The sequence below is a fragment of the Oncorhynchus mykiss genome, chromosome 2 (assembly GCF_057628025.1).
Source record: "Oncorhynchus mykiss isolate SJ-2025 chromosome 2, ASM5762802v1, whole genome shotgun sequence".
NCBI classification, from domain to species: Eukaryota; Metazoa; Chordata; class Actinopteri; order Salmoniformes; family Salmonidae; genus Oncorhynchus; species Oncorhynchus mykiss.
This window is the reverse complement of record NC_143023.1, coordinates 78272396-78298966: the sequence shown is the minus strand read 5'-3', so window position 1 is coordinate 78298966 and position 26571 is coordinate 78272396. Positions and strand designations below refer to the sequence as shown.

Below are 26571 nucleotides of genomic sequence, written 5' to 3'. Positions count from 1 at the left end.
TGTTTCCATGAAACCCCTTGGCAGTCTGGTATAGAGCCTGTTGGAACAGCTGTGCAGGAGAAGCCTTGAGGGGTTTGGAGCGGTGGAGAACAGACCAGCGGGCAGTTGCTCTGTCAGCAAGCAAGAAGCCTTCCTTCAATCATTAACATCAGTGACCCAACAGTCCACTCATCAACAAGGCACTCTGGTCTCTCTCTCACTCACACACACACACACACACACACACACACACACACACACACACACACACACACGGGCTCTAGATTAGCAGAAGTGCATGACGTTCAATTAATACACTACCACATCGAGAGACAAATATAGGAGTTTACTTGGAGTGTTTGTGTTGCCTTTGACTCCCTGCCACTGCATTAGCCTTGTAAATGGGCTGTTTTTTTGATGGTGTGTATCCTGCTGTCATCAAACTGTCCAGAGTCCAGTTTGGTGTCACTAGTTACTCCTCTCGGAACACTGCAGTACCTGTGCAGGCATATTAGTGTGTGTGGACTGTACACACAGGGCGTGTGTGTACAGTTTTTTTTTTTTAGCACATTAAGGAGTAACATGGCTTCATGGAGCTAAAACTGTAAAGGGGGACAGGAGGTTAGTGTAGGCTAGGGGATGCTGTGTTTGACTGTGTCAGGAAATACAAAAAGCAGCTGACCTGTAAGGGATATTTCTGAGAGCAGTGAAGAGGTAGGGTGGGTCAGTCCGGTGGTTGTTTGGTCAAGAAGGTTGTGGTGTAGTGTATTAACCTCTCTGACCTGTAAGGGATATTTCTGAGAGCAGTGAAGAGGTAGGGTGGGTCAGTCCGGTGGTTGTTTGGTCAAGAAGGTTGTGGTGTAGTGTATTAACCTCTCTGACCTGTAAGGGATATTTCTGAGAGCAGTGAAGAGGTAGGGTGGGTCAGTCCGGTGGTTGTTTGGTCAAGAAGGTTGTGGTGTAGTGTATTAAAGGAGTAGGATGCTTATATCCGGTAGAAGATCCAGGGTCTGTTTGTTAGCAAGTCATCTGTGTGGGCAATGTTCCCTCTAATTTTTTCCTGGCACTGAGCAAATTTCAGGTCCGCTAAGCGCAAACTTGAACATGGTGACAGTCGCCAAGTAGGTTGCTGTGGCTATTTGATCATGATGTAGGCCTACCAGAGTTGCCTACCACAAACAATGGAAACAAATGCATCCCATAACATTTTAACATGGAAATAGCTGATCTGTCAGTAGCAGCAAATGTGTGGTGTAAAATGTAAACGTTTATTCCATGAGGTTTAGAAAAAAACATGCAGGGATTGATATTAACTGGTTTATCCACTTGTCCTTCAGACAAGGAGACGATTGAAAATGTTGTGGTGGTTGATGCAAGAAATCACTTTACAAAATAGTCGTTATTATTTGCATACCATTATTAGAGAGAAACAGACAAGTTATGCTACCCTCTGCCTATTGGCTACTTAGCTTATTTAAGACTGTCTCAATGCAACACTGCCCCTTTAAGACAAAAAAAGCTCTTTACCTGACTCGCTTTTCAAAGATAGTTAGAAATGCACACATTTTGTGCTCCTGTTGGAAGCAACCAATTGTTGACAAGAACATGGCTAACTGGACTAATAACTCACTAACTAGCAAACAATTTGAACAAATGTGCACAGGTGGCTACATTCAGCTCTCACTTTGATATCAATAAAGGTCATCTACTCGTGACCGCTAATGCTTTAAAGACAGTCCAGTTCAAAGTGAATGGCACAGATCCATATATGACCATGGCTATTTGCAAATAGGCCTACTACAGCTCTGATTGGTTATGGCGCACCGGTCTGTATAGTGTACTGCAATGCAATACACTCCTCCTCCAATGTGCTCTCTTGCACAGATAGTTTGCATACTAAACCTTGTATAGTTTGTTTTCTTTTGGTATGTTACATTGAAAGTGGCTAATGTTGTGTTGATACGAGCACAATTCCCACAGTAGAGTGAAATGTTGATAGTCTTAACTAAAGTGGAAAATTCTAGAAAGTTGAGTGAAGTTCATTCTCGTGCTTTTCTGCATTGTCTGATATTTCTTCTGCACAGCAGTCTGAGTGGAGCTGTGCATGCGCGCAGCTTAGAGGAATGTGTGTGTGGGTACAGTAGAAGATAAAGGGTAGGGCATATCCATACACTGGGTTACAGTGGGAGGAGGTGTGAGTTGGTTGGCTGTCCCATATCTTAAAAAAAAAATCTGTCAAGAGCTATTGGACAAGGGAGGCTCTTCTATAAACCTGTCATTATAAATTACAGGGGCAAAGAATAGTCCTTATTGCGGTCAGTTTACCCCTTCACTGACTTCATCACGGTGTCCTGCCGTAGAGAAGTGGTCATGAGAAGGATATGTAGGCTAACTGACTGATGGGAAGCTGCTGAGTGTATACCAACGCCCTTATGACTCCCCACTGCTGCTGTTTGGCTCATGTCCTTTGTCATTTCACGGGCCATTGTGTGTGCGTGAGTATGGTTCGTGCAGCTTACTTGACAGTTGACACCCTGACCCAGCCTGTCAGCCACGAGAGTGAGAGTACAGTGGCTGGACTTCAGCTGAGTGTCTCTTTTAGCCATGCAACACTACCCAGTTCACTGGGGTAGGGGGTTTTAGCTTGTCAAATCAGAAGCCTACTGGTTTGCTTCGTTTACTGAGGCTGGGCCTGTAATGCATGTGCTGAGATCGTATGGGAAAATTACAAGTTGATAGCTTTCTGTTAGCTGTTTTTGTTTTAGGGCACTGATGTCCTATGAGTGAACCACTGTAGTCTGACACTGTTCTGTAGGTTTAGGTGACACACTAACTGTGTGTTATGACACATGGAGCAATACCATCACCAGTATCTCCTCTGTCATCTAGGCTACATTCATATCTGATGATCTGTTGGAATAACCATGGACACTAAGTTATCTCTGAATCTCTGTCAGACACGCTCCATTCTGCAATCTGTTGCAGTGAGAGACTGGATGTGTACACACCGTTCAACTCGACACCTTACTGTGTCAGGGTCTCAATACTCTTACATTGCTCCCTCCCTCTCCCTCATCACTGATCGGTGAATGGATTGGATACAGTAGATTTCCACCATATAGCTCTCACCTGTCATGTTCTGGCCTCTCAGATCAGTGGTCAAAACAGGCTGAAGGATGCATTCTAAAGGATTCACACACACCGCCTGTGTGTTTTGAGTCCCTTTCTCTCCAGTCATGTCAGATACGTGATTTTTATTTTATTTACATGTAACCTTTATTTTGCTAGGCAAGTCTGTTAAGAACAAATTCTTATTTACAATGACGGCCTACCCTGACCAAACCAGGATGATGCTGGGCCAATTGTGCACCACCCTATGGGACTCCCAATCACGGCCAGGTATGATACAGCCGGGATGGCATGAGGAAAGGATGCGTTCTTGAAGAGAACAGGGCCTGGTCCAACTGGATCATATTCACTAGGAGACATGTATAAGCAGGCAGGAAAAATGGGGAGGGACCTACCTTGTCCAATAACAAGTGCTCGGTTTTTGTTGAAAACATTTTCCGTTGCAAAACTAATGAATGCGGCCCGAATTGTTTAATGAGAGCCCCTGATTTATAATAGAGTAGCCCTGTGTCATTTCTGCGCCGGACCCAACCACTGAGGGGGGTGACGAGGTACACCCGGGAGACCCAATTGTTCTGACTGTGACATCATGTTGTAAAATTTCTGTGTGAAAATGTTCCCAGTTCAATAATTGCACGTGCGTCTCTTTATGTGGATGGCTGAGCTCGTCTGGATGTTTCATGATTTTCAATCATGTTAGGTGCCTGTATTTGTACATATGCAAAACATAAATTTGTGGTCTAGGCTGACACCCTTTGGATTGTTTTGGAACTGCTCAGTGCGCGCAGCATGACTAGCTACACAAACGGGCACTCTGAAGGAGACAAAGCCATTTTATATATTTTGTATTGTAATTTGCACTTATTGTATTTGACCTAGATATTGTTTGTATGTATGAATATGTAGGCTGTGTGACATTTAAAATGTATGTAGTTCTGTCCTTGAGCTGTTCTTGTCTATTAATGTTCTGTATTATATAATGTTTCATATTTTGTGTGGATCCCAGCAGGGACGTCACAGAACCTCCGGGGCTCAGCCCTGAAGACCTGGGGCTGACTCTGGGGAAGGGGGAGTTTGATCCCCGCGCGACCGAAATGAAGCGCCCCGCACTCTGCATTGCAGGCTAGCCATTTCCAGAAACAGAACAATATTGCATATCTCACTGCTTTCTTCCATGCGCTGTCTTCTCCTGATGCCAAATAAACAACACTTAATATTAATTCAATGGGTTATGGTCAGTAAACCCATTTGAATAATATTTATACAAATCTATTCTATTAGCAAGTACAAAAATACAAGTGCATAACTAGATGGTAATTTTCACGCCTCGTTGTCGGTCACATTACTGCTCACTAATGTGTAGTAAGGTGTTTTATCTGTTTTTATTGCTATCTTGTCTTACATGGGATGGCAGAGTTCCATGTAGTCATGGCTCTATTTAATACTGTGTGTTTCTCAGTCTGTTCTGGACCTGGACCTGAAGAGACCTCTGGTTGCATGTGATGAGTGTCCAAACTGTGTGCTACATTTTTGAACAGATAGTTCAGTACCTTCGACACCCCGCACAAAGACCACTTTGAGATGCAGTCATTCTCTCCTCAACTTTGAGGCAGGAGAGGTTGAGATGCAGTCATTCTCTCCTCAACTTTGAGGCAGGAGAGGTTGAGATGCATGTCGAAGTGCAATACGTGCCGCTTTGTTACCGGCCAACTGCAAATGACCTATGTCCTCTCCCGCACATGGCCACACAGCTGGGAAGTAGTCCAGGTTCGACAAAACTAAGTCCCGTAGGGCATGTCTGGTCGACTGAGATGTGAAGAAGGCAGAGCAATGTCCTATCATGGACAGACCTCTTCCCATTTTAGCAACCACTAAGTCTATCATTTTTGACCATGACAGCTTGCGATCTAGGGTTACACCCAGCAGTTTAGTTTCTTCAACTTTCTCAATCACAACATTTATTCAAGAATAAATTAGGTTGAGTGAGTGAATTGTCACAAAAACAATGCCTTTCATTTTTTTAAATAAATGTAGCACCAGCCTATTGCTAGTTACCCATTCTAAAACTTACTGGAGCTCTATGTTAAGGGTTTCAGTTATTTATTTTACTGTTGCAGCCGACGTGTATACTGTTGAGTCGTCAGCGTACATAGACGCCCAGGCTTTATTCAAGGTCAGTGGAAGGTCTTTAGTAAAAACAGAAAACAATAATGGCCCTAGCCAGCTGCCCGCGTGGTACACTAGAACAATATTAAAATGTTCGTAATAAAACAAGTATTTGCAAGCAAAACTAGCCAAGATTACCGTTTGTACAACAACTGCATTCTCACACATCATGCAACAGACGTCATCAAGCACACGCAACAGATCAGTGTACAGTCATGGCCAAATGTTTTGAGAATGACACAAATATGAATTTCCATGAAGTTTGCTGCTTCAGGGTCTTTAGATATTTTTGTCAGATGTTACTATGGAATACTGAAGTATAATTACAAGCATTTCATACGTGTCAAAGACTTTTATTGACAATTACATGAAGTTGATGCAAAGAGTCAATATTTGCAGTGTTGACCCTTCTTCTTTTTCTTTTTTTTCTTCTTTTTTCTTTTTAAAATGTTACCCCTTTTTTCTCCCCAGTTTCGTGGTATCCAATTGTTGTAGTAGCTACTATCTTGTCTCATCGCTACAACTCCCGTACGGGCTCGGGAGAGACGAAGGTTGAAAGTCATGCGTCCTCCAATACACAACCCAACCAAGCCGCACTGCTTCTTAACACAGCACGCACCCAACCCGGAAGCCAGCCGCACCAATGCGCCGGAGGAAACACCTTGGTTAGCGCACACTGCGCCCGGCCCGCCACAGGAGTCGCTGGTGCGCGATGAGACAAGGACACCCCTACCGACCAAGCCCTCCCTAACCCGGGCGACGCTAGGCCAATTGTGCGTCGCCTCATGGACCTCCCGGTCGCGGCCGGTTACGACAGAGCCTGGGCGCAAACCCAGGGACTCTGATGGCACAGCTGGCGCTGCAGTACAGCGCCCTTAACCACTGCGCCACCCGGGAGGCCTACCCTTCTTTTTCAAGACCTCTGCGATCCTCCCTGGCATGCTGTCAATAACTTCTGGGCCACATCCTGACTGATGGCAGCCCATTCTTGCATTATCAATGCTTGGAGTTTGTGGGGTTTTCATTGTCCACCCACCTCTTGAGGATTGACCACAAGTTCTCCATGGGATTAAGGTCTGGGGAGTTTCCTGGCCATGGACCCAAAATATCGATGTTTTGTTCCCCGAGACACTTAGTTATCTTAGTTTGCCTTATGGCAAGGTGCTCCATCATGCTGGAAAAGGCATTGTTCATCACCAAACTCTTCCTGGATGGTTGGGAGAAGTTGCTCTCAGAGGATGTGTTGGTACCATTCTTTATTCTTCATTCTTTATTCATGGCTGTGTTCTTAACGAGAGAATCACTGACATGTCAGCTGGTCCTTTTGTGGCAGGGCTGGCAGGACTGAAATGCAGTGGAAATGTTTTTTGGGATTCAGTTAATTTGCATGGCTAAGAGGGACTTTGCAATTAATTGCATTTCATCTGATCACTCTTCATAACATTCTGGAGTATATGCAAATTGCAATCATACAAACTGAGGCAGCAGAATTTGAAAATGTATATTTGTGTCATTCTCAAAACTTTTGGCCATGACTATACTGTCTACACTCGGTCTGTTTTTATTAATTCTTATTTTTATTTCTTTCATGTCAACAACATCTTTAACCATTGGAATTTCTGATAGCTAAAGATTCCGCGACGCAGTTAGCTTTTTCAGCTGGACTGCATGTTTGTGTCCTGGATTCCTGCAAAAAAACACAATAGTTAGCATAATTGCTAACTGTTAACAGAGCAAGTTAACGCTAGCAGTGCTAGAGTCAACACCAGTGGTATGTGTCTACGTCTGGGCTCAAATGTGCTAGGTGTGAGATCTATGCTAGAGAAACAAAATAAGGTGGAACTGATATATTTTGGAACAGACAATTTGTTAATTTATCATCAAGCAGATTTGGGAAGAGATTCTCTGGCTGCTAGCTGAGCTGTGGGGAAAAACAAGATGTACTTTGATGCAGACCAGGCACACACAATTTCAGTTCTGAATGCATCTTACAGCCAAGGGGTCGATGAGTTGGGCGGTACTGGCCTGGGTAAGCTCAACTCTGAGGCCAGTGGGAGACTGGACACTGGCAAGGTGGAGGTTGGGTGGGAGGCAGTCTGGTCGGCCTCCATATATTCTAGAAGATCAGATCCCGCTATTAAACAGCTTCGCTCTGCTGGTGGTGGACATACCTGCTCTGGGAGTCAGTGCTGATCCTGGGAGTACACCAACAGCCAGCAGCCATCCAGGGGTACTGACCAAAGGAAACAAGGTCCTTCATCTCCCCGACGATTCCGAAGCCATCCGCTGGTACATGTGCGGTGAGTCAAGCTGGCATGAGTCGAAGCACACCCCCTCCTCCTTGCCCGGGGCAGGCCCGTTCTGTTCCCCTTCTTCCTTCCCCATCGGATTCAATCACGACCACCATAATTGTGGGCAGCTCAATGGTGTGATTTGTTGTTTTTTGGCCTGCTTGTGGGCCCACCAGGGTCTACTGTCACCCAGGTGCCCATGTCCAAGACATCACCTCCCTCCTGCCCTCAGTATTAGACAACTATTCTAATATTGTCACCATTTGCACTCACGTTGGATTTAACGACATTGGTTTTCAGAAATCTGAGGAACCAAAGGACTTCAACATTCTCTTGGACACCCTTGTTTGCACATGGAAGAGAACACTATAGTCTAACAAAACCGCTCCCAGAATCTTAATATCAATTTATTTCAGCCAATCATCAGTCCTTTGTGTTAGTGCCGAGCATGTTGAGTGCCCTTCCCTATAATCATGCTGAGAATCTAATTAGTTTTCTATAAAATAACTGATCAAACACAATTTTTTTCTGAAAGTTTGCTATGCACTTGCAACAGGCTGATTGGTTGGCTGTTTGAACCATTTAAAGGGTGCTCTGCTATTCTTGGGTAGTGGAATGACCTTTGTCTCCCTCCATGTCTGAGGGCACACACTGTTTTTTGAGGCTTAAATTGAATATGTGGCAAACAGGAGTCACAATGTATTCCGCTACCAACCTCCGCAATTCACCATCCAGGTTGTTGGTACAAGGTAGTTTTCACCTCTTCCACACCCACTTTGTGGAACTCGACTACAGTGATTTTCTTTCGTTATTTGGTCCGTTATGCAGGAATATGAAGGCTCAGTATTTGTTGTTTGTATGTCATGCCTAGGATTCTTTTTTAAAATTGTTTTTAAGTTTGCTAAAGTGGTTGGCAATATGAAAGGGTTTTGTTATGAACAAGCCATCTGCCTCAGTGACGACAGTTGGAGCGTAGTTAGGTTTTTTTTGCCTGGAATTTCATGTGAAGTACTCCAGAGCATTTTACAATCATTATTTTATATCATTTACCTTTGTTCTATAGTATAGTTTCTTCTTATTTTTGTTTAGTTACATGATTTCTCAATTTACTGTATGTTTGCCAATCCTCTGTTGTCAGACCTATTTGCTATTCCCTATGCATCATCCCTCTCAGCCATGCAGTTTCAACTAATCATCTATCCATGGGCGAATTTGGCAATTCTAACAGTCAGGCCTGCGCCCATCAAGAAACTATCAGTAACCAGAAGAAGCATCATACTCAACTGTCATTAAGGGGCTATTCAAATGCTCTGCTCACGCGCTACACACATGCTTTCAGAGAAACAGCACCTCTATGCTGTATATATAAAAAAAAAAACATGAGGCTTCTGATTTGTGAGGTAGGCATCAATGAGGAGCACTCGGTGTCAAACCTCTCCCTCTCTCTGTGTCTCTCTCGCGTTGTGTGGGAGTGGATTGGAACATTGAGTACCTTCAGCACATTTGACATTCCTCTGATGGGGACTCAAACTCAGCCGCCCTACACACACATACACATCAAACCTCTGGGCAGAGGTGGGGGTAAACAAAATAGTGAGGTAGGGGTTCAGGGAAGCTAATGTCAAACAGAACACGTGCGAATGCATAGACATCTAAGAACAGAAAACATTGTGAAATGTATGAACCTTTCTCTCCCCCTCCTATCTGCTGCTCTCTCCTCTCTCTCTCACAGCAGTGTGTGTGGGGAGCAGTGAGGATGACTGAGTACAAGTTGGTGGTGGTGGGGGCTGGAGGTGTGGGGAAGAGTGCACTCACTATCCAGCTCATCCAGAACCACTTTGTGGATGAATACGACCCCACCATAGAGGTATGTATGTATGTATGTATGTATGTATGTATGTATGTATGTATGTATGTATGTATGTATGTATGTATGTACTGTTCATTTTTTAACCATCAGTTGAGAACAAATTCTTATTTACAATGACTGCCTAACCTGGCCAAACCCTAACCCAGACGACGCTGGGCCAATTTTGTGCCGCCCTATGGGACTCCCAATTACGGGCCTGTTGTGATACACCCTGGAATCGAACCAGGGTCTGTAGTAGGGATGCACCGACGTTACATTTTTGCCCGTTACGATATCCAATATTTTCCTTGCCAAAAAAAAAACAATACCAGTAACCAATATTTCAAATTTTAGTGCCGTTTTTAAGCATTATAGTACAGTTAAATTGTTGAAACACACGCACACACTGACCAAAAAGTAATTTTGTTGGCATTTACATATGTCCCCATTACAAGTAAAACATAATCAAAACCGATTTCTTTCACTTACTTGCTGTGCTGTTTCGTTGTTCAGTCGTTTCATTCTCAACCAAGATTTCATCATACATGTCAAGCAGTGAAGTTTCAGCTCTGTCTGTCCGTGGTCTCGCTTCCCCAGTGCGCACTGTCACTGTCCGTTTCTATCTTGTCCAGCTGTGTCTAACATTTCACGTAATCCCCGTTTCTTGTCTGCACCGAAGTAGCAGTCCTTGTACCCACCGACTCGCTTGTTCACAGCCTCTAGTCGAGTACTTTTGCAAGTTTTAACTGCTGACACAGACTGGGTCTTTGTTGAGCAGACGTTTCAGTGCCATGACAGAGGGTATCACGTCTGCTGCAGACGCAGTTGATGAGCTTATTTCTTGAGTCAGTTGTTCAAATGGCACTAGGAGTGTGTTCATGTTTCCACGTTTCAAACATGTTCTCAAATGCCATTGAAATAGCAGCAGCGGTATGAGAACCAGCACATTCTGGAGCATGCAATACGGCTTTCCTCAGTACGAAATCCTCGTCGACCCTCTGTGCTGTCAGACTCAGCATGCTCATGGAGCTGACGTCGCTGGTCCAAATGTCTGTCGTGAAGCTAATAGCAGCGACGCCCATAGCAAGTAGTTCAAGGATGTGCGTTTCTCCGGTAGGGCAACATCTGAAAAATAACACCTACTTGGTGTGTACCGGGGCTCAAGGTGCTCGGCCAGTTGGCGAAAGCCAACATCATCCACGACAGAGGACTGTTGATCGTCAAGGGTAATGAATTCCATTATCTTGGTGTTAATGGATTTCGCCTTTGAGTTGTCTCGCTGAAATGTTCTTACTCTTTCAAATGACTGCTTGACTTGAACTTGTTTAGTTGTTGGGAGTGTGCGCTTAGTTTGTTTTCTGCTTTTGTTCCAAGTAGTCCCTGAATGTCTGGGGATGATGCACTTTTAAATGAGTAATTAGGTTTGTGGTGTTGAAAGATTTCACTTTCTCCCCTCAGGAAATAACAGCAGCACAAACGTTGCATATGGCCTTTTTGTTATCTTCCTTTGAAACTTGAAAATCGATCCACACAGCAGACATGGGCTAGGTTAGGAATGTTGTGTTGCACGTGTACCTCTGTATTTTTCGCGCCGTCATTGTGTTATATAGGTATGCACATCAGCTTTGACATCGGTTTTGCACATCGGAGTTAAACTAAACATCGGGCGATGTTGGCATTTTTAGTTAACATCATCCTATTCCAATATGCTTACCGATATAGCGTGCATCCCTAGTCTGTAGTGAAGCTAGTAGCACTGATATGCAGTGCCATAGACCACTGCGCTTCTCGGGAGCCCAAGTGCGTTTCCAGAGCTTCTGTCCACATCTGTAGCTGATCACTGTGGTTGATGTCATGCGGATGTGGCCCCTCCCCTGGTCTGTAGTTAACGGAGTGGAGTTGGCTAGTGTGACTACTGGCTCACTGGAGAGACCACTTAACTACCAGATCTCATTACCAAACAAGCTACTCATTATCAATTAAATTCTCCAAATGTCAGGTTAAAAAATATATATATATATTTTTTTAAACATTTTTTACTACACCGCTACTCCTAATTGAGTTCCTCTCAGTTCACTATAAGAGATTTTTAGAGACTGAGAGGGAACAAGAGAGTCTGCTTTCTCTTCTCTCCCTCTCTCTTTGTCACCACGCCTACCTCTGGCCAGACAATGTCCTTTTTGTGTGTGCATTCCTGGCCCCTATGCACTAGCACAGAAAGACCCTGTGCCTGTGTGTTGGGACACTAAACCCTGGCCCTGCACTCTGCCCCTTTTGATACCACTACCTCTTCTCTGGCCAGTCACACAGCATGGCTAGTCACACAGCATGCATGTGTGCCTGTGTGTGAGAGAGACTATCAATCAGGTCCCAGATCCAGACTCCTGCTTTAAGCCTAGTCAAGAGACCTGTGTAAATGGTTGGTTAGTATACTGAACATGCATCAATGGATTTCAGCTTACACTTCATTAGCGCATTCATTACAGATTGTAGGGTGTTCACCCGTAAAAGGATTAATTCATTCAAGGTTCATACAAATGTGTCCATTCCATAGAGAATTCAGAAAATAAATCATCCAAAACCCATGTCTACCTTATATGGTTCAAACGTTACAAAAGATTTACTCTGAGAATATAGCATGTTTAGAGTGAATATAATGTTATCACTGGAATGATCATGCAGTGCTGACTGCTCAATAGAACTCTAACATGCTGACCAGACCTCACACGCGCAATTTGTCCCCCCACACCAGACGTAATCAGGACACAGGTTGAAATATCAAAACAAACTCTGAACCAATTATATTAACTTGGGGACAGGTCGAAAAGCATTAAACATTTATGGCAATTTAGCTAGCTTGCTGTTGCTAGCTAGCTTGCTGTCTAAATTGGATATAAACATTGGGTTGTTATTTTACTTGAAATGCAGAAGGTCTTCAACTCCGACAATTAATCCACAGATAAAAGGATAATCCAACTGTTTCTAGCAAATTCTCCTCCTTCAGGCTGCTTCTTCTTTGGACTTTATATGGTGGTTGGCAACCAACTTTTCTTTAAGGTGCATTACCACCACCAACTAGGCTGTGGACCTCAGTTCATCTTTCATTCACCCACGTGGGTATACGCTCCAAAAAATCAATGAGGTGATGGAACGTGGGTATATGCCAATGAGGAGATGGGAGAGGCATGACTTGCAGCGGGTTGAGCGTCACAAATAGAAGCACGTTCTATTTTAGATCCTGGCTACGCAGACGCTCACGAGCAGTGTGGGTGCAATGATTGGATAACGTGTAAAAAAAATATATAATAATAATAATCTACACTCGTGCATGCGACCTGAGCAGTGTGGCCAGCTTGTAAAGGCGCTCAGCTTGTCAATTGAAGTTACATGCCAACTAGTGGCTCCAGGATTTCTAAATGAAATCCGCTGAATAAAAAACTAAACAAGGACTAAATATATATTTATTTACAATACTAAGAGGCTGAATTTCAGTATCCACCCTCCGCGAAGACAATCTTTTCCTGTTTTTGTCGCTCCTTTTAAATTGCCATCGAAACAACCTCTCTCAACGTAGTTTGATCGCCAATATAGGTAATGAAAGCAGTTGCAGTTGAAAATGACATGGGTATCAAGTTGATTTATGATTGGGCCAACCAGTGGAAACACCTCCAAATGGTACCACCTCACAACGCCAAATATGGACGAGATACAACCAAGAGCAGCACAGTCTAAACTAGCAACGGTCACAGCAAATTGACGTTCTTATTTCATCAACACGGTCAAGTACAAGTATATTAGGTTTATACTATTGTAGAGAACAATCTAATGATTTAGTTCTGTGTAATTTATAATGACATTGGGCAAAGTAAAATATGTTTTGACATTCATTTCATAGCACCCTCTTGAATTGCCCCGTTTTTCTCTACATTGTACAGCAGGTAGTGAATGCCCTACAGATGGTTTGTATGTTAATTTAGTGCACCAGGGGTTGCGTTTGTTAAATTGGTCCACAGCCACAGTTCCCTTTAACTTACACACATCCTTACACATCAAACCAATTTTTGTAAATCCTTAAACAGGAGTGAGCAAGTGCACACTTGGGTAGAGAATCAGTCGGCAGTCTGTCTGTAGCAGTGTAACTGGAGGATGTCCCCCCCCCTTCAGGACTCATACAGGAAGCAGGTGGTGATTGATGGGGAGACATGTCTGCTGGACATCCTGGACACTGCAGGTCAGGAGGAGTACAGCGCTATGAGGGACCAGTACATGAGGACAGGGGAGGGCTTCCTCTGTGTCTTCGCCATCAACAACACCAAGTCCTTTGAGGACATCCACCAGTACAGGTGTGTGTGTGTGTGTGTGTGTGTGTCTGACTGGCCAGGGGGCTGTATGTGACGGTGGGGGGTCATGGCTGTCTTGTGTGAAAGCTCTCTGCAGCAGCTAGCTGGGTGATGTCATGCCTTACCATTTAACACAGCTATAGAAAGCTTAGCCTTCCGCCTTGGAGTGATTATAGCACGCTGCCAATGAAATCGATCCTGCCTCAATTAGACCAGAGGAGAGAAGAGCAGAGGAGGAACACTCCCAATGACATGGAGGGGGGGGAGGAGAGTAGAGCAGGAACACTCCCAATGACATGGAGGGGGGGGGGGGAGTAGAGCAGGAACACTCCCAATGACATGGAGGGAGGGAGGAGAGTAGAGCAGAGGAGGAACACTCCCGATAACATGGAGGAGGGGGGGGGGGGGGGGGGGGTAGAGCAGAGGAGGAACACTCCCAATGACATGGAGGGAGGGAGGAGAGTAGAGCAGGAACACTCCCAATGACATGGAGGGAGGAGAGTAGAGCAGAGGAGGAACACTCCCAATAACATGGAGGGAGGAGAGTAGAGCAGAGGAGGAACACTCCCAATGACATGGAGGGAGGGAGGGAGGAGAGTAGAGCAGGAACACTCCCAATGACATGGAGGGAGGGAGGAGAGCAGAGGAGGAACACTCCCAATGACAGGGAGGGAGGGAGGAGAGTAGAGCAGGAACACTCCCAATGACATGGAGGGAGGGAGGAGAGTAGAGCAGGAACACTCCCAATGACATGGAGGGAGGGAGTAGAGCAGGAACACTCCCAATGACAGGGAGGGAGGAGAGGAGAGTAGAGCAGAGGAGGAACACTCCCAATAACATGGAGGGAGGAGAGGAGAGTAGAGCAGAGGAGGAACACTCCCAATGACATGGAGGGAGGAGAGTAGAGTAGAGCAGGAACACTCCCAATGACATGGAGGGAGGAGAGGAGAGTAGAGCAGAGGAGGAACACTCCCAATGACATGGAGGGAGGGAGGGAGGAGAGTAGAGCAGAGGAGGAACACTCCCAATAACAGGGATGGAGGAGAGGAGAGTAGAGCAGAGGAGGAACACTCCCAATGACATGGAGGGAGGGAGGAGAGTAGAGCAGAGGAGGAACACTCCCAATAACAGGGATGGAGGGAGGAGAGTAGAGCAGAGGAGGAACACTCCCAATAACAGGGAGGGAGGAGAGTAGAGCAGAGGAGGAACACTCCCAATGACATGGAGGGAGGGAGGGAGGAGAGTAGAGCAGAGGAGGAACACTCCCAATGACATGGAGGGAGGGAGGAGAGTAGAGCAGAGGAGGAACACTCCCAATGACATGGAGGGAGGAGAGTAGAGCAGAGGAGGAACACTCCCAATGACATGGAGGGAGGGAGGGAGGGAGGAGGGTAGAGCAGAGGAACAACACTCCCAATGACATGGAGGGAGGAGAGTAGAGCAGAGGAGGAACACTCCCAATGACAGGGAGGGAGGAGAGTAGAGCAGAGGAGCAACACTCCCAATGACAGGGAGGGAGGAGAGTAGAGCAGAGGAGCAACACTCCCAATGACAGGGAGGAGAGTAGAGCAGAGGAGCAACACTCCCAATGACAGGGAGGGAGGAGAGTAGAGCAGAGGAGCAACACTCCCAATGACATGGAGGAGAGTAGAGCAGAGGAGGAACACTCCCAATGACATGGAGGAGAGTAGAGCAGGGGAGGAACACTCCCAATGACATGGAGGGAAGAGAGTAGAGCAGAGGAGGAACACACCCAATGACATGGAGGGAGGGAGGGAGGAGAGTAGAGCAGGAACACTCCCAATGACATGGAGGGAGGAGAGTAGAGCAGAGGAGGAACACTCCCAATGACATGGAGGGAGGAGAGTAGAGCAGAGGAGGAACACTCCCAATGACATGGAGGGAGGAGAGTAGAGCAGAGGAGGAACACACCCAATGACATGGAGGGAGGAGAGTAGAGCAGAGGAGGAACACACCCAATGACATGGAGGGAGGAGAGTAGAGCAGGAACACTCCCAATGACATGGAGGGAGGAGAGTAGAGCAGAGGAGGAACACACCCAATGACATGGAGGGAGGGAGGGAGGAGAGTAGAGCAGGAACACTCCCAATGACATGGAGGGAGGAGAGTAGAGCAGAGGAGGAACACTCCCAATGACATGGAGGGAGGGAGGGAGGAGAGTAGAGCAGGAACACTCCCAATGACATGGAGGGAGGAGAGTAGAGCAGGAACACTCCCAATGACATGGAGGGAGGAGAGTAGAGCAGGAACACTCCCAATGACATGTAGGGAGGCAAGAATTCCAGACGGAGATGATGGTAATCGATTCTGTCTCCACTCCATTTCTCCACTCCCCGCCTCTACTCCCCGTCTCTCTCCATTTCTCCACTAGGCTTGCATTGGGTATTACTGCTAGGTGGTGACGGTGAATTGAGGGGTTGATGTATAGATCTGACCCAGTCCATTTGGTCCCGTCACACAGTCATCTGACTGGCTGCTTGCTTAAATGATTAGCTCATTCTGTTTGCTGCCTTCCCATCCATCTCATCATATACACAGCCATAGACATTGGGCATGCACATGCCAGGCACGACAACCTGGAATGCCACCGCTAGAAATCGTCTATCCGGTTAACTGTCCTGCTTGTGACTGTGCTGAGCTCCAAACAGATCTGACCCTCACACACTCACACTCCCCTGACCTGCTGGCTAGATGGATGCTGGAGAGATGAGGTCATACTGTTTGCTGCCCCATCCCTCCTCCAGCAGTACAGCACAGCCATTAGTGTCTGACTGGTGTTGTTTATGGAGAGGAGAGGGAGGTAGGATCCTAATACATAAGGCTGAAATGACCCACGGACACCCTGTTCCTTCATTGGGAATTGATCGTGGCAACACTTTACAAAATGCATTAGTTGTGGTATGATGGTGTAACAGGTGGATATGTGCAGAGCAAGCTTATTATAGTTTGTGTTTTTATTTACATTAATTTTCTGATTGTTATTTGAAGTTCATTTGTGTTTCCATTCGTTTTCAGACCTGATTTGCTCATTTTATTTAGTTGTATAGCAATATGTCTAAGTTGTTTTACTGTTTGGGACAGAAAGCATGTGAGGGAGACTAGGAACCATTTGTGCTGTATTCTTTTTCGGGATGTTACTTCTTGCAACTGAGGGGCAGTAATGCATGAGGTGCAAATGGGTCAGGCTATAGGTTAGGTTTAATTTATACATTAAACCATCTCAATGTGACTTGAATTTAAAAGGAATAGCGCTGAGACTTGTGCAAAAATTATGGTGGAAAGAAATTCTCTTATTACACCAATCCAATGCTTTTTAACTTTTTTGTGCAAGAATTAAGCTAGATACCTAGCCATTTTTTCCATTTAGCTAGTGATGGTGATGCACAAACTAGGCCAATTTTTCCATTTAACTAGTGATGGTGATGCACAAACTAGGCCTATTTTTCCATTTAGCTAGTGATGGTGATGCACAAACTAGGCCTATTTTTTCCATTTAGCTAGTGATGGTGATGCACAAACTAGGCCTATTTTTCCATTTAGCTAGTGATGGTGATGCACAAACTAGGCCTATTTTTCCATTTAGCTAGTGATGGTGATGCACAAACTAGGCCTATTTTTTCCATTTAGCTAGTGATGGTGATGCACAAACTAGGCCTATTTTTCCATTTAGCTAGTGATGGTGATGCACAAACTAGGCCTATTTTTCCATTTAGCTAGTGATGGTGATGCACAAACTAGGCCTATTTTTCCATTTAGCTAGTGATGGTGATGCACAAACTAGGCCTATTTGAAACATCACACCCTCCTGGCTGTATTTTGAATCTTGAAAGATCTTGAAAGCCCCCTCCAAAGGCTTGAAAATACCATTTTGTTTTTTAATTCATGTTGTTTTTTATTTTTTATTTTGGCTAGTTTTGGAGTCAGAGATAATAGTTTTAGTTTTTCAAATGTTTGTTTAATTATTTTATTTCAGTTTACTGAATTGTTTGTTCATGATTCGTTTCAATTTACTATAATACACTTGGTGTAGTGGAGGGTAAACGCACTTGGCGGGAAAATTCATTGAAACTAGAGTGAGCGTAACTTTTTTTCACAGCGATCAGAGTTTACCCACCTATTTTCACCACCACAATACTGGGTATGTGTACAAGCAGTTACATACTACTACAGTTATTCCAAATGATAGTTACTGTAGTTTAAGGCCCATGTAATGTCGAGTATGGTCCTCATATTTGAAGAAACGGGTTAAACCAAGCAAGGAACTGACCAGTGTCTTTCTGTCCTCCTGTAGGGAACAGATCAAGCGTGTGAAGGACTCTGACGACGTGCCCATGGTCCTGGTGGGTAATAAATGTGACCTCCCATCGCGTACCGTGGACACGCGGCAAGCACAGGAACTGGCCCGCAGCTACGGAATTCCCTACATCGAGACCTCTGCCAAGACACGACAGGTACTCTTACACACACACACGCACACACACACAGGGAGAACAGTGCCTCAGTGCGATGTGCAGTGTATGTATGTATGTATGTGTGTGTGTGCAGTGCTGGGAACATTTTCTACAAATACACAGAAGTTATATTGTTGATGGCCATCAAGTTTACAAACTTGTAAATATGTAATACCCACCATTTTGCAGATTGTTCTGACTGTGTGTTTGGTTTATTTGCAGGGGGTGGAGGACGCCTTCTACACGCTAGTGAGAGAGATCAGGCAGCACAAGCTGAGGAAGCTCAACCCTCCGGATGAGAGTGGACAGGACTGCATGAGCTGCCGCTGTGTGGTGTCGTGATGGAGGTCGTTCAGAAACTCAGCCCATTATCAACTTTATCCCAAGCAGAATTAACAACATCGTTCACAGCAGAGAGACACTGAATCCTTACACAATGTCTTAATCATTTCTGCTTCTCTCCCACAGGTTACCAGTTCGGGGTGAGGAGTGGACCTAGTGGCAGAATGGACTTAAAGAATGATGGTGGAGGATGAAACAACAACTAACTTTGAAACGGAAGAGTACAGTCTAAGAAAAGCAGACACACCACCAGGCTGACTGTACCATAGACATTTGGGAGAGGGGGATCTTGCCCCTGCCAGGCCAGGCTAGACTAGGCTGTCTGTCCCCTCTTTGAGTCCGCCTGCCAGAGCAACACCACTAATGACTGTTTCTCACCAGTGTGATCATGCTGGGCAGCTCCAATGAGTTCCTGCTAAGTTATTGTTTTACAGTCTCAACACTGGTCTTAAAGGGAGGTGTCACCAATCCAATCCCTGGTGAGTCCCCTTCACCAACACCTCAAAACCCTGATTTTACATTTGACCCCCTGGAAAGACTGGACAGTAGTAGCCTAAATCCCCATCCCTAATTTAACCTCCCCCCGCCTCCTTGTTCCTCTCTAGAGGGGCTCTGCAGTAACCTCATTATTACGGATACAAGTATGGGGATGGAGCATGACAAAAGACACGCCAGATAGGATTTCTTTTTTTTACGGTTAGTCTAGCTGTCAAACCTTTCTTTTTTTTACGGTTAGTCTAGCTGTCAAACCTTTTTTTTACGGTTAGTCTAGCTGTCAAACCTTTCTTTTTTTTAAAGACTTTTTTGTGATCGAAGGTTTTGAAGGTGATCATACTCGGCACTGTAAAGTAAGCCAGGATGTTTATTTTGTGTGATGGGTTGTTGCTATTTTAAGACCTGTCACCGTGAGGAAGTCCTTATTCGGGGCCCTTACGAGGGCATGGCTGTGGATCAGACCGATGGATGGACTCATTTTCCCAGAGTGCCATTGCCTTCCCCCACAGAAGTGTGTGTGCGCGCACTCGTCAGTGTGCTAAAGAGTTCCCTTTGTGGAGTAATATAGTACTAGATATTGTAGGTTCTGGTGCAATAGGAATGTTTACTGTCTTACTAGGTTTAAGAATTGGGAATAAACCATCTCTCTCATCCCTATTTATTATTTGCTTGTATTTCTTGGGTGGAGAAGGGAGGGGTACATGAGTGATGTTTTACTTGCTGTTGCCTTCAAGGTTTGGCTGAATGATAGTTTGAGGGATGGGAGACTAACGTCATTCCTTGGTCCATGCAGTGCCATTATTTACCATGGGATGGTTATGTAGTGAAAGATTATTCTTGCACAGCCTTTCAGGGAAGTGGAACAAATACCCTTTGAGATTGTGCTATTTTAAAACACTGTTGGCATCCATTTCTTTCCTATTCCTTTGCTTAGACAACAGTATGTTGTTTAGTATAGTTTTACATTTCTAGATTGCAAGTATCGGTCCTCACTGTGTTTTTAAGGCTCAGGAAACGGGAATGTCTAGAAATGTCTCGCCTTTGTATCTTATGTTCCAGGATGAAATCTGTGAAATTGAAATTCTAATGCACAAGACCTGCCTTAAATGAATGGTAATATGTGGGATAAAACTGTTTTGGCCTCCTAAAATAACCTTCTCTCTCATTCTACTCGCTACTGCCTCCTCAGTTGGATCTTTGGTTCCCTGAGAAGATAATTTAATTCAAGCTGGTCATGTACGAGCCAACTTCATTTGCAAGAAAAGTCAGAGGAAAACGTTCTTCACTTTAGGGGTTCGCTTGTGATATTCCTCAATTACATTTGAATCATTTAGCAGACGCTCTTATCCAGATATGTCTGGATATTGAATGGTGTAGATAGACCTACTACCTTTTGCGCTCTATACAACACTAACCGCAGCATAGGGCTGCCAATACAAATGAACACTGCTTGGTCCTGTTTAACTTGCCTTATTATTTGTTAGCTAGTACTTCATGCCTTAGAGTAGTAAGTTTGCCTGAAGCAGGTGTTTCTGTGGTGGTCTGTCTGCTTTCCTCTGTGGATAACTGTTGTGAATCACTGGTGGTGATTGGAGATCTGCTCCTTCTGGGATTTGTTTATCTTTCCCTTGATTAACAGACATGAGGAAAAACGAACTCTGAAACAGTCCAACCAGATGAGATTCTGTACAGCATGCCCTGTCTGATTAGCTAATGGTTTTTGTGTGTGTTAGTCCAAACTAAGTTTGCCATAATTAAACAATCTTAATTCAATAAGTGTTCTTTTTACCTTCTAAGAGCCGCTGGCTTTTTATTTCCCCCTCCTGTTTTTGAAGGTACTTACCCCCACAGTTCAGCCACAGTGACCCATATACTGTAGGACATTGTGATGCCTCATTAGACTTCAGTCAAAGCCAACACCTTGACGTCTTGTCTAGAAGATAGACCTTAACATAATCACTTTATTCTGTCGCTAGAAATGCTTAATTTCACTGACTTTTTGCTGCTATCATACATGTGAGTGGTGTTCCTTAGTATACGTACAGTACGTGCTCTTGTATGTGGTTTTCCAGGAGCTGCCCCCCTCCAACAAACACTCTTCTGAATTACCCCATCTTACCTGAACACAATTACACCAGTTGGCAATTACACCAGTAAGAGATTTTTTGACCTGCTCCCTCCACCATGAGGGCCCTTCAGTCAGACAATACTCCCCAAGATCATCTCACCTTTCCTGGGTTGCTACCCTTCATATGTTGGACCCAGGGGATGAATGGGTCTGAATATGAAGATACTGCACACAGGCTTGACCGTTACCTCTGACAACAGCCACTATACCTCTTCTGGCTCTGTCTGGGTGGAACACCTCTACTGTGTTGTGTGGACCACAGATTATATTCTGGAGCTCTGAGGGATTCAGGGATGATGTTGGTCTTCTGTGTGTTTTATTCTCAATTTATTGTTGATGATTTTGGGGTCTTAACTGTGAAAAAGTGTGTTTTTAACAGAAAATATTATTTGTGTTGTATTAGTATAGGGCACTCCATAACCATAAAGTAAAGATACTCTGTACCTTGAAAAATAAATAGCCCATCTTAAACAAATGTAGGTCTTTGTCCCCATAATGATCTACTGTGTAATGTTAAACAAATCAGACCTGCTATGTAACTTGTTTATCAAGTAGACCTCTGGTGTTAGATGTGAACTGTACAGTTGTCTGAACTATAGTTGGCTGTTATATTCTACATCTCACACAATGTCCCTTGTCTGTCTATACTCTGTGCTTTGACTGACTGCCAGTTATGAGCACACATCTAAAGGTAAATGTTGAAATGTTGAAATTGGACATCAGTTGTCATTGAGGAATACAAGGCCAGCAGGCCATGTCTGAAGGGAGGGGAGACTTTTTGGGGGTCAAAAACATGGGGAAAACCCCCCAGTGTCCAAGGACTGAAACCAAAAAGGGCTTGCTTCTCCCTTGTAAAACTGTAGTGTGAACATGTGAGAGAGGATGTGGGATTGGAAGTTTGATTGTGAAAATAAACTATTTAAGATGTATTTACTCTAACAAAATGGCAAATGTGCAGCAGGGCAGGAATAAAGGTGTCAAGATGAACTTATTCACCTGACTGACTGCAGTTATTTTAGCTACCATCTCTCCCTCAGTCCAGCCCTCTCCAGGCTAAAATATGAATGAATACTAACAACCCTACATGATTCATTAGAGCAGTTAATAGAACATGTAATCTGTTTAACTATTTATCCAGATAAGTGAGAATGTTTAGTGTTCAGCAGATGCAAATCACAGTAACAAACTGAATTGATGGCAAAGTTAATATTTAAAATGCACAAACATACCTACACCATCACAAAAGATATGTCAACTAGATAAATTACAAACTTGATCACCCATGACCACGATATTTCTCCACAAGAGGGCACAGAAGCGGCAATCAGAACTACACAATTTATACACATTGGCTACCACTGTTTCAGAATATTTAATTTATACAAAACTATCAATTTACATTGGTTTATTGACTGATCAGCAGTGATGCATTGCATCTAATGGATTTTCAGTGAAAATAATGAGTTTATTTTACTTCTCATTGAACACAGACAACTTAAAAGTTGATGGAAGAAATTGAGCTGTTAGGAACAGTGACTTCTTTAACCACTTCTTCCACAGAGGGCCTTTTACCAAAAGAAAGAACATGTCTAACATTTAGTTTTCATTATAGTTCTACAAATAGACTAAATGTTGAGTGACTTAAATTAAAAGGCAACAAAAGAAACCAATCAATCCACAAGAGTCTTGACCTAATAGTTAATTGTACCACACAAAATGGAACATTGCTGTCCAATTTTGAGTGAAAATGTAAATAAAAGTGTGAAGTCAACAATACTCCATCCAAAATAATGTGCCCTCCTAAACCAGTCCTGGTTCTGTTTTATATGCCCTTCACACAGCACTGTGATTGTTTGCCAGGACTTTGTACTTGAGGTAGTAGGGGTAGCACTGGCTGCTGTCAAACACAACAAATATGGTAGGATGCTTCTGATCCGCACTGGAATCGTAGTGATGCCGTCCTGACTTAGTGGGGTTGGGGAGTCGAGGGGGACGGACATAGTCAATCTTTCCTACACAGGCTTTACCCACAAGCACCTTAGCCAGGAACATGAACCCACAGTCTGTAAAGTCTCCCCCCGGCCCTCTGATGGAGTAGAGGCGGAACTGAAAAGCTTCACAGGTGAAGTAAACGCCATGGTCATAATGACTAGTGGTTTTCGCCACGCGAGGGTCGAAGTTCTGTCGGCAGATGTCCATGGCGGCGCTCTCGCATGTTCCATGGAACAGGTGTCTCTCCAGGACCACGCTACAATTGTCCTGCGTGTCCTCTGTGCTTCTTCTGCCTGGAAGACACAACATAACCCTCCATTGGAATCAATTTGATGTATTTGAAGTGCCGAATGTTATGAGGAAAGTCTTACATTCTATACTTGTCCCAATGGAAGGTGTTCTGGACCTGCTGGTGATCTGGGCCTGGCTCTCTGGCATGGTTCTGTGGAACAGGTCGTGAACCGTCCTGTAAACCAGCATCCCAGGAGGAACCTCCAGCATGGAAAAGGGGTTCCCTGGACTCCGGGTCCACATCGGTGGGTACCGGCAGCTGAAATTCTCCATAGGGTTACCTGTCCAACTGGGAGTGTCCTAGGACATTCACATTGTCTTGTTAACACTAAAATTGATTTTCACATCTCAAGGCAATGAAAATGAAAGACAGTATGAACAACATCCACATTGAAATCCAATGCAACGTGTAACGGACTGCATGCTTGTGCCTGAGGTGTTGCCTTAGGGAGTCTGGCGAGCGGAAGGTGGGTGGAGTCTGATGAAGTTTCTCTCTGTAAGCATCTTGAAATGTACACAGGCCCAGTCTTTACCCAGCCAGCAGCTGTCCTGACCCTTACTAAGACAGTCCAGCATGAGCTCAAGGTTCTCCTAGGTGGTTTTATTTATTTATTTTATTTTACCTTTATTTAACCAGGTAGGCAAGTTGAGAACAAGTTCTCATTTACAATTGCGACCTGGCCAAGATAAAGCAAAGCAGTTCGACAGATACGACACAGAGTTACACATGGAGTAAAACAAACATACAGTCAATAATACAGTATAAACAATACAATGTGAGCAAATGAGGTGAGAAGGGAGGTAAAGGCAAAAAAAGGCCATGGTGGCAAGGTAAATACAATATAGCAAGTAAAACACTGGAATGGTAGTTTTGCAATGGAAGAATGTGCAAAGTAGAAATAAAAATAATGGGGTGCAAAGGAGCAAAATAAATAAATAAATTAAATACAGTTGGGAAAGAGGTACAGGGGAGGAGGATGAAGTCAGCCCCAAACCACAGATCTAGAAACAGATGTTCTAGCAATCCATTTCATCCATCAGAGGTCATCAAGGAAAGGAGGAGAGGTAAGCCATCTACAGACTGAGGGCTAAGAACAACTTCTCTAAACAAATGAAAATTGCTTTGTCAAATTTGAGATGGCCAGTAGGCTTTCACTTCCTCACACCAAACATGAAGTAAAATCCCCAGTTTGGTGGGTGGGACACACTTCTCCATAGGCTTCCCAGCCATAGTCAGATTCCCAGAAGCGCCACTGTGTTGGGAAGTGAGGGTTCAGCTCTGGGCCAGTGGTGTTGGACAGCCTCCTGACTTGGCTGTACACAGTGGAATTCTCCACCATCAGTGAGACAAAGTTCAGGCAGAGTTGGTCCTTGAGAGTCCTAGAAGAAGACCTGTCTGAGGGAGTAGTTATTTTCTTTCAAATGTGAATGATTATTAAGAGAGGAAAAACTTACATTACTTCACACAATATTACCATTACCCATCAGACCTGGGTCAAATACTTCAGCTACCCATTTTAAAAGGAACCAATGGAATAATCCTAAAGCTGCAAGCTCCAACCCCAAGTAATTAACCCAAGTCTTAACTATACCCACTCTGATAAGGTAGAAGTTGCCCCTTACCATTGATACAGGGTCAGACATTTTCTCATGGTTAGAAATCGGGATATAGGCCAGGGTCATCTGAAGATCTGTGGTCGGGGGCAACATCTACCTCGTGCCACTCACTCACCCATGTGTCAGGTAGACCCTTTCTTATCAGGGTCACAGAACCAACATTCGGCTTTCAGCTGGGAGCTGGGTTCCAGGCTGGCCCATTCCGGGATGTCAGTCCTCTTCACCTGCCAGTGGAAGGGATACTGCATGTGGTACAGGTGGCACCTCTCCCTCTTGGGGCAGTACCCCAGCAGGAAGTGATCACAGATCATAATGTTCTCATAGGACTGGGAGGGGGGGGGGTCTGGGGGTGGTATCATGGGGGCATGTTCCAGGCGTTGTGCCGGAAATTAGGTTGGCAGTTTTGGGCGAATTAGATTTAGGTGGAATGGAAGGCTTAGGTTTGGTTGAAGGGCAGGTGGAAGTCTTGGTGGAGGATCGAGTTTTGATGGAATAGGGCTGTGGACACTGGGCCTGTGGCTGGTATCTGTGCTGGGACCGTGTATATGGTCTCCGGGGCTGGGATCTCAGTTGGGGCTTGACATTAATGGTCACGGGTTGGACAGAGCCCCCAGGCTTGGGTACTCTGGGCTGCTTCTGCTGGGCACAGGAGGATTTAAGGCATTTAACCTTATGTGCACTGGAAGCCCTCTGGTTCTGGGTTTTAGATATGTTTTTGATTGTTGGAGCATTGGTTGCCGGACCTGCCTTGTTGTGGGAGCCGTATTTGGTTGCCAGACCTGCCTGGTTTTTGGAGCCGTAATTGGCTGCCGGACCTGCCTGGTTGTTGGAGCCGTTTTTGGAGGTCGGACCTGCCTGGTGTTGAGTGGAGGCTGCTGGGAGGATGGAGCCATAGCTGTTTGGGGTCTCCTGGGATAAGCTCTGGTCTTAGGCTGTTGCTAAGAGAGCGAGTGGTGGGGCGGGCCTAAGCCTGCAGTTTACGTCGACCAGGTAGCAGGTCGGAAGTTTCCTAGTTCTGACAAGCATTTGAACGCTGCAAGAGTCCACTTTTTGGTCACGTGAGTGAGGAGACAGCGATGCACACGTGCAGGTCTTGGCAACTTTTAAACATTTTTGGCAGGTGATTCTGCAACTTCGGGCTCTTTGGCCCTGCATGCTTTGATTTGTCTAGAAATCATTTTTGATAATGGCTGCGATCATACTATTCAGGAATTTATATATTTTTCTCAGACAGCCATAGACACATTTAATTACGTCATAAACATCAGTGTTAGTTAAATGAAATATCATACAATTAATTTATAACACGTCTTATACATTTGTACATGAACTTGCATTGAGTATTATTTTAGTGCTTTTTAAGGTTTTTCTAAAATTAATAATTCAACACAACGCCTGAATGTATAAAATTGCCTTTGTGACAGCTGAAAACATTTATTTATCATAAAAAATAAGATATTTCCACCCAACCTTTTTGAGC

The 26571-nt window shown here is 44.6% G+C and overlaps 1 protein-coding gene across 3 annotated transcripts in view; it reads left to right on the top strand.

Annotated features, from left to right (window-relative positions):
• Nucleotides 1–22182, top strand: part of LOC110496976 (GTPase HRas) — a 28481-nt gene extending 6299 nt beyond the window's left edge. The window contains exons 1-6 of one of the 3 annotated variants that reach the window (XM_090208636.1): nt 2314–2474; nt 9298–9432; nt 13579–13757; nt 18067–18226; nt 18449–18573; nt 18695–22182. In XM_090208636.1, the coding sequence (XP_090064762.1) occupies nt 2412–2474; nt 9298–9432; nt 13579–13757; nt 18067–18226; nt 18449–18568 (657 nt within the window). In that variant the 5' untranslated portion in view covers nt 2314–2411 and the 3' untranslated portion in view covers nt 18569–18573; nt 18695–22182. Of the gene's footprint in view, nt 1–2313; nt 2475–9297; nt 9433–13578; nt 13758–18066; nt 18227–18448; nt 18574–18694 lie in introns of those variants that run through there. The other 2 variants (XM_036956246.2, XM_036956249.2) reach the window with 2 other exon arrangements.
• The last annotated feature ends 4389 nt before the right edge of the window (nt 22183–26571 follow it).